The sequence below is a fragment of the Macaca thibetana genome, chromosome 15 (genome assembly GCF_024542745.1).
Source record: "Macaca thibetana thibetana isolate TM-01 chromosome 15, ASM2454274v1, whole genome shotgun sequence".
NCBI classification, from domain to species: domain Eukaryota; kingdom Metazoa; phylum Chordata; class Mammalia; order Primates; family Cercopithecidae; genus Macaca; species Macaca thibetana.
In genome coordinates this window covers 89,761,364-89,773,634 of record NC_065592.1, presented here as the reverse complement: position 1 = coordinate 89,773,634, position 12,271 = coordinate 89,761,364, and the positions used below count along the sequence as shown (strand labels likewise).

At 36.1% G+C, this 12,271-nt stretch overlaps 1 protein-coding gene across 2 annotated transcripts in view; it reads right to left on the bottom strand.

Annotated features, from left to right (window-relative positions):
• The window catches only part of VPS13A (vacuolar protein sorting 13 homolog A), a 247,441-nt gene that overhangs the window by 9,628 nt on the left and 225,542 nt on the right, over nt 1-12,271 (bottom strand). Inside the window, exons 69-71 of one of the 2 annotated variants that reach the window (XM_050761071.1) lie at nt 8,117-8,202; nt 5,138-5,261; nt 3,498-3,628 (exon numbers count right to left, since the gene is read on the bottom strand). In XM_050761071.1, the coding sequence (XP_050617028.1) occupies nt 3,498-3,628; nt 5,138-5,261; nt 8,117-8,202 (341 nt within the window). The remainder of the gene's footprint in view (nt 1-3,497; nt 3,629-5,137; nt 5,262-8,116; nt 8,203-12,271) is intronic. The other variant, XM_050761072.1, reaches the window with a different exon arrangement.

Sequence of the window (12,271 nt, the reverse complement as noted above, 5' to 3'; positions counted from 1 at the left end):
TATTATACTGAATGGGCAAAAACTGGAAGCATTTCCTTTGAAAACTGGCACAAGATAGGGATGCCCTCTCTCACCACTCCTATTCAACATAGTGTTGGAAGTTCTGGCTAGGGCAATCAGGCAAGAGAAAGAAAGGGCATTCAGTTAGGAAAAGAAGAAGTCAAACTGTCCCTGTTTGCAGATGACATGATTGTATATTTAGAAAACCCCATTGTCTCAGCCCAAAATCTCCTTAAGCTGATAAGCAACTTCAGCAAAGTTTCAGGATACAGAATTAATGTGCAAAAATCACAAGCATTTCTCAAAAGAAGACATTCATACAGCCAACAGACACATGAAAAAATGCTCATCATCACTGGCCATCAGAGAAATGCAAATCAAAACCACAATGAGATACCATCTCACACCAGTTAGAATGGCGATCATTAAAAAGTCAGGAAACAACAGGTGCTGGAGAGGATGTGGAGAAATAGGAACACTTTTACACTGTTGGTGGGATTGTAAACTAGTTCAACCATTATGGAAAACAGTATGGTGATTCCTCAAAGATCTAGAACTAGATGTACCATATGATCCAGCCATCCCATTACTGGGTATATACCCAAAGGATTATAAATCATGCTGCTATAAAGACACATGCACACGTATGTTTATTGCGGCACTATTCACAATAGCAAAGACTTGGAATCAACCCAAATGTCCATCAGTGACAGACTGGATTAAGAAAATGTGGCACATATACACCATGGAATACTATGCAGCCATAAAAAAGGATGAGTTCGTGTCCTTTGTAGGGACATGGATGCAGCTGGAAACCATCATTCTTAGCAAACTATCACAAGAACAGAAAACCAAACACCGCATGTTCTCACTCATAGGTGGGAACTGAACAATGAGATCACTTGGACTCGGGAAGGGGAACATCACACACTGGGGCCTATCATGGGGAGGGGGGAGGGGGGAGGGATTGCATTGGGAGTTATACCTGACGTAAATGACGAGTTGATGGGTGCTGACGAGTTGATGGGTGCAGCACACCAACATGGCACAAGTATACATATGTAACAAACCTGCACGTTATGCACATGTACCCTAGAACTTAAAGTATAATAATAAAAAAAAAAAATCACAAGCATTCTTATACACCAGTAACAGACAAACAGAGAGCCAAATCATGAATGAACTCCCATTCACAATAGCTTCAAAGAGAATAAAATACCTAGGAATCCAACTTACAAGGGATATAAAGGACCTCTTCAAGGAGAACTACAAACCACTGCTCAGTGAAATAATAAAGGACACAAACAAATGGAAGAACATACCATGCTCATGGATAGGAAGAATCAATATTGTGAAAATGGCCATACTGCCCAAGGTAATTTATAGATTCAATGCCATCCCCATTAACCTACCAATGAGTTTCTTCACAGAATTGGAAACAAACTGCTTTAAAGTTCATATGGAACCAAAAAAGAGCCTGCATTGCCAAGACAATCCTAAGCCAAAAGAGCAAAGCTGGAGGCATCACGCTACCTGACTTCAAACTATACTACAAGGCTACAGTAGCCAAAACAGCATGCTACTGGTACCAAAACAGAGATACAGACCAATGGAACAGAACACAGCCCTCAGAAATAATACCACACATCTACAGCCATCTGATCTTTGACAAACCTGACAAAAACAAGAAATGGGGAAAGGATTCCCTATTTAATAAATGGTGCTGGGAAAATTGGCTAGCCATAAGTAGAAAGCTGAAGCTGGATCTTTTCCTTACTCCTTATACGAAAATTAATTCAAGATGGATTAGAGACTTAAATGTTAGACCTAATACCATAAAAACCCTAGAAGAAAACCTAGGTAATACCATTCAGGACATAGGCATGGGCAAGGACTTCATGTCTAAAACACCAAAAGCACCGGCAACAAAAGCCAAAATGACAAATGGGATCTAATTAAACTAAAGAGCTTCTGCACAGCAAAATAAGCTACCATCAGAGTGAACAGGCAACCTACAGAATGGGAGAAAATTTTTGCAATCTACTCATCTGACAAAGGGCTAATATCCAGAACCTACAAAGAACTCAAACAAATTTACAAGAAAAAAACAAATGACCCCATTAAAAAGTAGGCAAAGGATATGAACAGACATTTCTCAAAAGAAGACATTCATACAGCCAACAGACACACGAAGAAATGCTCATCATCACTGGCCATCAGAGAAATGCAAATCAAAACCACAATGAGATACCATCTCACACCAGTTAGAATGGCGATCATTAAAAAGTCAGGAAACAACAGGTGCTGGAGAGGATGTGGAGAAATAGGAACACTTTTACACTGTTGGTGGGATTGTAAACTAGTTCAACCATTGTGGAAAACAGTGTGGCAATTCCTCAAGGATCTAGAACTAGAAATACCATTTGACCCAGCCATCCCATTACTGGGTATATACCCAAAGGATTATAAATCATGCTGCTATAAAGACACATGCACACGTATGTTTATTGCGGCACTATTCACAATAGCAAAGACTTGGAATCAACCCAAATGTCCATCAGTGACAGACTGGATTAAGAAAATGTGGCACATATACACCATGGAATACTATGCAGCCATAAAAAAGGATGAGTTTGTGTCCTTTGTAGGGACATGGATGCAGCTGGAAACCATCATTCTTAGCAAACTATCGCAAGAACAGAAAACCAAACACTGCATGTTCTCACTCATAGGTGGGAATTGAACAATGAGATCACTTGGACACGGGAAGGGGAACATCACACACCGGGGCCTATTGTGGGGAGGGGGGAAGGGGGAGGGAGGAGGGATGGCATTGGGAGTTATACCTGATGTAAATGACGAGTTGATGGGTGCAGCACACCCACATGGCACATGCATACATATGTAACAAACCTGCACATTGTGCACATGTACCCTAGAACCGAAAGTATAATTAAAAAAAAAAAAAACTGATTTAAGCCCCCCCCCCCCCCCACCAAAACAAAAGAAGAGCCTACTAAGATAGCCCTAAGATAGGGAAAGATAACTGAATCCAGTAGCCTTCTCTGGATGTCCAAGATTCCATAGTCAAGAAGGACAGAATTAGTATTCAAACTTGGATTTTCTGTCAGGCTTGGCTCCTTTTGGTCTGTGTCATGCTATGGCAATTTTTAAAAAAATCACCGTAGCTATGCAGTAGAAAAATCAACAATGTGGGGTTATACTTTCCTGCTGGAGCTGATGGATTAACACTAAAAATAATTTTTGTTTGTTGACTTTTTTAATTAAAAAATTATAGTTAGCATTTAAAGAAAGATGGAATATTCTGGTTTGAAAAGCAAGCGGGTATGCTGAATTGAATCCAGTAAAAAAAAAAAAAAAAAAAAAAAGGGAAAATATTACCTGGTTACATATACTAAAATCTGTCAAAACACAAAAGCAAAACAAACAAAAATTCTGAAACAAAATGTATCTACCTTAAAAAATAGTGCACTTACATGGTTTTGGAGTGAGCAGCTCCTATCTTTTTAAATAAAAGATTTATTATATTTACCCTGGCATCCTCTGGGGTCTTGAAGTTAATTATTTTTCCAAACTCTCTGGCATGAAATACAGACTTCACTCGTTCCTATAAACAGAATATATTAATTCATTAAAAAGAAAATCTGGTTGTAAAAATCCATAAAGAAATGCCACAGGCCAGGCATGGTGGCTCACGCCTGTAATCTCAGCACTTTGGGAAGTTGAGGTGGGCAGATCATGAAGTCAGGAGATCAAGACTATCCTGGCTAACACGGTGAAACCCCGTCTCTACTAAAGATACAAAAAAATTAGCTGGGCGTGGTGGCAGGCGCTGTAGTCCCAGCTACTCGGGAGGCTGAGGCAGGAGAAAGGCGTGAACCCAGGAGGCGGAGCTTGCAGTGAGCTGATATCGTGCCACTGCACTCCAGCCTGGGTGACAGACTGAGACTCCATCTCAAAAAAAAGAAAGAAATGCCACAAAGCTTTATTACTGCATGCCTAAAGTATTCATCCACACAAATCATGCACTTTAAAAAAGACAAGAATGAAGAACCAAGAAGAATCAAAACCAATAGAAAAAAAGACTACATTCTATTAATAACACAACCATTATCACTAAACCTAAGTTAAAAAGCTTAAGGTGATATTTCAATTGCTAAAGCCATAAAGGGTTGACATAAAGGATGGGAAGGAGGTAAGTCGGGGAGTAGTGCCACTGTTTTTCCTCTCCACACACAGTTTTGTCTTACACAGTTATTATCTGGCCATAGAATCATGAGTGAATCCAGCTTAAAAATATACACACATGCTAGTCTAACATGTTCTATAAGTAATTCAACTATCCATGCAAATATGGACACTAGAAGAAATTAGCTTCTTCTAATTTAAAAAAAAAGGATAAGGCTGGGCGCAGTGGCTCATGTCTATAATCACAGCACTTTGGGAGGCTGAGGCAGGCTGATCGCTTGGACCCAGGAATTCAAGACCAGACTGGCCAACCTGGTGAAACACTATCTGTACTAAAAATACAAAAATTAGTCTGGCATGGTGGCACATGCCTGTAGTCCCAGCTACTCAGGAGGCTGAGGCAGGAGAATCGCTTGAATCTGGGAGGCGGAGGTTGCAGTGAGCCAAGAGCGCCACTGCGCTCCAGCCTGGGCAACAGGGCGAGGGACTGTCTCAAAAAACAGAATGATTGCAGAATTGTAGATATGAGGTCTCATGAAGAGGTGGAAAGGGAAGAAATCAAAGAGATAAGAGAGTATTAACGTTAGAAAGGGAAAAATAAAAAGCCAGGAAAGCAATATGGACTGGAGTACAGGCTAATAGCCACTACCCATTATTTCATATGTGGGAAGGTGGGGTTCTGTTACTGAACATACAACGAGGGCCCAGGAATGTTATTGTCAGTGCAATAGCACAGAAAGCACAGTTTTTCTTGGCCTAGTTTTTTTTTTTTCTTTAAGCCTGGGTAAGATAGCAGGTATTAAAGGAAAGCCATACCAAGAGAAGGTGACATCTATAAAAGAGGTAGAGCACTGTACAAATAAAAAGGACGATTTCAAAGCATTATTTTCAGTTCCAAGTTTTCAACAAATAAATCTATTCAACATACCTTTGCTTCAATGCGCAATCTTCTCCCATGAACAATGAATGGCTCTTTGGTAAACTCATCAAAGCTATACTGCCACTCACACGTGAGCTGTCCAAATGTTCCCTTTGTTACAAACAATACACCACTGCAAAAACAAAAACAAAAAAACAGAATTCGCTTTAAAATTGAGGCACTTATAGCCGATAACAACAGGATACGAATGAATCTCAAGTGCAAATGCAATATTCATCAACATAGACTATATTCTATATTCTTAATGAATTTAAAAGAACTGAGGGGCCGGGCGCACAGGCTCATGCCTGTAATCCCAGCACTTTGGGAGGCTGAGGCGGGCAAATCACGAGGTCAGGAGATCGAGACCAGCCTGGCTAACATGGTGAAACTCTGTCTCTACCAAAAATACAAAAAAATTAGCCGGGCATGGTGGTGGGAGCCTGTATAGTCCCAGCTACTCGGGAGGCTGAGGCAAGAGAATGGAGAACGGTGTGAATCCAGGAGGCAGAGCTTGCAGTGAGCTGACATCGCACCACTGCACTCGAGCCTGGGCGACAGAGAAAGACTCTGCCTCAAAATAAAATAAAATAAAATTTTAAAAAAGTAAAAAAAAAAAAATAAAAAGAACTGAAACCATAAAGTGTGTTCTCAGATCATAACAGAACTAAACTAGAAACCAAAACAAAAAGATAACAATAGTATTTATAAATGCTTAAAAGTAACACTTCCAAATAATCCAGGGGTCAAAGAATCTCAAAGGAAATTAGAAAATATTTTGAACAGAATGAGAATGAAAATACAACATAAAATTTGTGGGATGCAGCTAACATAATGCTCAATGGGAAATTTATAGCACAACATATTTAGAAAAACTGAAGCACTTATCAAATATGTAAGGCACGTCATAAGAAACAGGATACATTTACAGAACCAATTATCAGCCAGTATTTGGAGAAACTTTCATATAATTAATGCATTAGAATAAATACTTTCATTTCTAAGGCTCCATGTAATGTATTTCCCAATTACATCAGACAGAAGCTTTTCTAACCATGTTGAACAGAATCATCATACTGAGGGCCTTGGGATGTTCACAAGTAAAATCAAGTCCCATTACTGCCAATTTTAGAGGAAGACTTCAAAAAGCATCATTCTAATTTTTAAATAAATTCTTGTTTTCCCATTTTGAAGAAAGAAACCAAGAAATGAAAATACCTTCTGTCTATAAGAAGTCTATTTAATCCTTCCTTCAAATGTTTTTCTTCTTAATTTTTCTTTCGGATTGAAACATCAATGGTAGGTGCAACCAGAGATTTCTATTAAATTGAGTTAAAGAAACATCTGGCTCCTGGCTAGGATGGAAAAGGAGAAAGCTAGCCAGGATTTATATCTCTCACTTCCATCTTCTGTCCCTGTTCCCCTCCTTTACCAATCCTGGATTACAGGAGCTGATGGAGCAAACCCAGTGGTGCTCCAGGACATCTCCAACCATGCGAAAAATCACAGACAACTGGCCAATGTAGTAGCTATTCCCAGTCCTTATTCAAAGATCCTTTTATCCTCAAACCCGAAACTTGGAAAGGGAATCCCAAGTATAACCATCATGTTTTATTCAACTACAACTAATTCACTTCCCTTACTCTGTCAAGGCACTGTGGCCTCATCTAAAGGAGGTCCACGGCATTGAGGAAAAAAAAGCTTTTAAAATGTTGCAAGATTTGGAACCAAACTTTGCAACTGATTTTGCTTAATGCTGATTAGTTACTTTTCCTTTAGTCAATGGGAAAGTGAGTTACTAAAAACATGATGGAAAATTTTTATGAGCAAAAATGATTGCCAAAGCAATGTCTGCAATTACAAAACTCTAGAAACAAGTTACAGGTAAATTAGTACATACTCCTAAATAAATATTAGGCAGGAATTTACAAATTAAGAAAGATCTCCATATGTTGACATGTAATAACCTTCAAAATATAGATCTCAAGTGAAAAATTAACACTAAGTACATAATGCTATGTATAAGAAACTTTCATCTGCATTAAAATATGTGTGTATGTCTACCTGTAGAGGCATAGACTATTTCAAGAAGGATACAAACGAAACAAGTAAAAAATGGGCTGCCTCTTGGAACTAATATCTGGGGTGGAATGAAGACTTACTTTTTACAGGTATAATTTCTAATATTGTGGAAGTTTTCCACTTGGTGTTACTTTTTAAATAAGAAAATTAAAATAGGGCTATACATTTTAGATTCAGAAATTGAGATTACAACATTAAAAGTGACTGCTTCGTAGTCACCTTGAACCAACACAATGTTCATATAACTTTACCTTTCAATAGTGAACAAAACCATAGATTGACAATTCATTTCTATTTAGCTCTAACTTCTCCCCATTGGCCGTATTTTCACTCTCCACCACCCAGAGACTGCCATCTTACTAATGCACTTGCTCATTCCTTCCCTAGTTTAACAATGACTCCTGTACACTTGCCCCCTGAGGCTATGCCACTGTGTATTTTTGCATGTACCCCTCCACTGTCTATTTGAAGAAGTCGCTGTAGTATCCACCTAAAATTTTATCTGCTTCTACCAGTATATCCACTTACGTTAATCTATATGTATTCTAACAAACAGATACTATCAGAGGACTGCTGACTTCTGGGATAACCTAAAATTGTACACTTTTTCAGCGAGAAGAAAGCTTACTTTTAAGAGGACAGTTTTATGGAATTTCTGCATCCGTTTGAATTGGCTGAAAGAAATACGAAAATATTTGTGTCTGTGCATGACTGTGTTTATCTGTATGCATGCACAAAGCTATGCAGGACATTTATGTAACGTTTAGGGAGTTAGGCTTGTGGAGCGAGAGGACCCAAGAATCACTGTGGCTATATGGAACAAAAGATGAATAACAGATCTTCACCGCATGAGTGGCTGCCAGTTAACCCCTTATCAAATTACATAAGAGAAAGAAAGGAAGTTACCGTCTGGTTATCATTAGCATATCTGTCTTATTGATCATGACGTGGGTAAAATATTTGTATTTTGCAAATCTTCCATTTTCCATGACCTAAAAGAAAAAAGTGAGAGACAATGAGAAAATTGGTAATATTCCTACTGTAATGCAAACAATGCCTTATAGTCCTCTAAGAACCATTTCTCAATGGGGCAAACCATGGACATACAGAAAATGGATTTCATTATTTGTAAAATCACTGCTGTTTCCTTTTTAAAAGCATCTACTTGCACTACTTTATTTAAGATTACTCGGTTGCAGCAATGCCAACCTTTACTGCTAGACTTTTAGAAGCTGATGTTATCTTACAAAGTTTAAATTCAACCTAATGAGGTATTTAACTATTACAGTGACTTTATATTGGAAAATATATTAGTATTTAATATTTGTACAAAAACACATGTAAATACTAACACATATATAAACATATGCATCACAAAAATTACTTATTAGCTTCTGCCTTGCCCTAGACATTCCGTATATATCTTACAAACATGCTTTTCTTTGTCCATCTCACAACTCGTTAAAAAATAAAGAGCAGAGAGTTTCTAGACAAACAGCGACCCCAAGGCTTACTTAGCCTTTGAAACAATCTTTATTTTCAAGACTGTTGAAACACTGTCTATCCATGACACTGTTTATTAACAATTGTTTGCTTCAAAAATGTAAATATAACCATATGAAGAAAACAGAGTTATCATTTTAAATTCTATTTTCAGTAATATTTGCTCTGAGGATGGAGTTACTTTAGCTATTTAAAGTATATAGCAGGCTAGCCTACTATTTTTACAGGCAAGGCAAGCAATGTAATTATGACTAAGATCCCTCAAGAAGAGGCATGTTATGAATTTAGCCAAAATGTGAAAAACCATGAAGAAATCCAAGAGAGGATATAAAGGTTTTAGAAAATTGTGTTCCTTGAAGCTGTACCAAAAAACTAAAGTGATTTAGCTTAGAAGAAAGCTAAGAAGTAACTTCATGATGATCTTGGTATAAAATGTTGGTATTTTCATTTTTATCTGAGAAAGAAGTTAAAAAAAAAAAACTAAAATAGCAGGATGAGTCATACAGATTAATTGCATGGAAGAAGTTTCTAAATTCAATGATTATAAAATATTGAGGAAAAGAATATCTTTACTATTTACTGTAGTAGGTAGGGCAAATAAACACAAATACTTTGTATTACAAATGAAAAAGGGACATAAATACAGATTCAGAAAACAATTAACATGAATTACAGTTGTTCCCCCTTATCTGCAGGGGGATATGTTCCTAGACCTCCAGTGGGTACCTGAAACCACAGACAGCACTGAGCCCTACATATATTCTATGGTTTCTCCTATATACATACCTATGATAAAGTTTAATTTATAAATTAGGCACAGTAAGAGACTAATAACCAATAATAAAATAGAACAATTATACTGTAATAAAAGGTATGTGAAGGTTTATTTCTGAAATTTTCCATTTAATATTTTCAAACCATGGTTGGCCAAGGGTAACTGAAACTGCAGAAAGCAATTGTGGATATGATAGGACTACTGTATTAGATAATTTATAAATTATGCAAGTAATTTTGAAAACTTAGATGAAATGAACTATGTTTTAAGCAATATAAATTATTAAGAGGAAGAAGCATCATGAGTAGAAATTATTTGTGAATGACAGTACATTTGGAAAAGCCAAGCACACAAAACCCAGCAATCAATTTGGAAATGGAAGAGAAACAAATCCTGTTTACAAGGGTAATAAAAAAGATAAATATTTACCCATAAGTTTAGTAAATAATGTGCAGAATACAGGTGATAAAAGCCATACCACTGTATTCAGGGGAGTAAAAGAAATTTTGAAAATGGAAATCCATATCTTATTCTTGGACATAAAAAATTATCATAATAAAGATGTTATTGACTCCTAATTTTCTCACACACACACACACACACACACACACACACACACACTTCATGTGATCCCAAGATGGTGGTTTTTGGAGCACGGGGTAGGAAGTAAAATGTGATTTGTCAAAATTATACTAAAACTTATCTAGGAAAAATATGCGGTAATATCCAGTAAATTATGAAAGAAGAATGAGAAGAGCTACTCTAGCAGACATTAACGCAATTTATAAAGCTGCGGTAGTGAAACAGTTTGGTGCTGGTAAAGTATATGCAGACATATCAAAGGAAAAAATACAGATTGCAGAAACTGACCATATGCATATAGGACATTATAAAATCCTATCCAATTACAGAAATTTATTAAATCAAGACAGCACTTCAAATCAGTGGGTAAATACATGCATTATCAAATAAATGGTGTTTTAAGTAACTCATTGGCTAAAGCTGTGTCCTTCTCTCTATATACCCAATCAATTCTACATGGATCAATGATTTAAGTATACAAAACAACTATAAAAGTACTAGAAAAAATAATATTTTAATAATCTTGAAGTGGGAAAGGCCAAAATATAGCAAAGTCCATAAAACACAACATAAAAAATTGTTAAGTACATAGAACTTAACCACTACTGAATGGCAAAACGATAAGCAAATAAACAGTAATTAAGTAAAATAACACAAAACTCAAAGGACAATTTAGGAAAATATTTGTCAATACAGAGAGAGTGAGTCAATTTCAAAATAGACAATTCTAGCAATTTGAATAAACCGACAGAAAATGAGTAAAGCAGTAGAAAAATGTGTGAAGAATATGAACAGGTAGTTCAGCAAAAAACAAACAATATCTGACTGATAAACATGAGAAAATATTCACTATAACTCAAAATCAGGAAAATGCAAATCAATTAAACATACCATCTGAGTTAGCAATTCCACTGCTAGAATTTATCTTAGGCAAAAGTATGCCAAAATAGACATATAAAAATATTCACAGCAATATTGTATTAAAAGTACAAAATCTAAATATTCATTAATAGGGTATTAGTTAAATTCATGTACAGCCATACAATGGGGCATTATGAAGTCATAAAAAAGAGAAATGAAGACCTGTGCATACTGACATAGATGTATAAGATATATAGTAAATAAAATTATACTACAAAAGAGAATGTATAGAATGAAAAGTAGAAATGCATACATGTACATATACTTGTACATATATAAGAAACTTCTACAAGGTATACATCAATCTATTAACAGGAATGATCTCTGGGCTTTTGAAGCATAATGGTGGAGGTAGAAGTTAAGCTTTTTTTTAAAATTTTTACATTCTTTTATTGTTTCAGTTTTTTGATATCTGAAAAGAAACTGGCTTACGAAGATTCATTTTCTTTTGTTCCATGTGGCCAAGTTTAAAAATCAAGAATACAAATGTTGACCTCCTCAAGAATACCACAGCTAATAGAATTCAAGAGCCTACATGCACCATTAATAGATCCTAATCTTCAAATAATTTAAAAGCTATGGTTTATTCCAAGTACCTAACTTTTATTTCCATATTATGCTAAGTTTGGGCATTGTAATTAAGCCTACCTCTCATCACTTTCTACTTTTCAGACCCAACTTAAATCAAATCTAATCTGTGCATATAAGCAGTTAAACCAGTTTCGATAGTCACAACAGCATCTGGTATAAGAAAGAAATAAAGAAAATCCAAAGAAAGTAATTCATATAATGCTTTCCATCCAAAACCTTAAATGTAACACTTGAAAGATGAATGAGCTTTACGGTCATAGTAGTCTGCTTTGAAACGTAATCAACTGTATCCTTTGTTATTAGAGTGACTGTAGTTGAATAAATGTCAAAGATAACTCATCACACAGCAAAATCTTGCTGCTCAGTGTTCATTATAAACATGAGAATACGGAATGAGAACATTATAAACAGGATCCAAAACTTTGAAACTGAATCCACAGAAGTTATGGGAGAGAACATCACACTGCAAAAAGTCTACAAATGTCACATTGTAGTCACAAATTCCTGCCTGACTTTATAAATGCATTATATATTAAGCTTTAGACTTCTCAAAACATCATTTTTTTTAGGGAAAAAACCCCAGAATTTTAGACCTGAAAAACTCCTATTGTTCATCCAAACCAATCTCTTCCTTTTACACACAAAGAAACTGAGGATCAGGAAGTGTCTAATGAATCTTCTAAATCTAA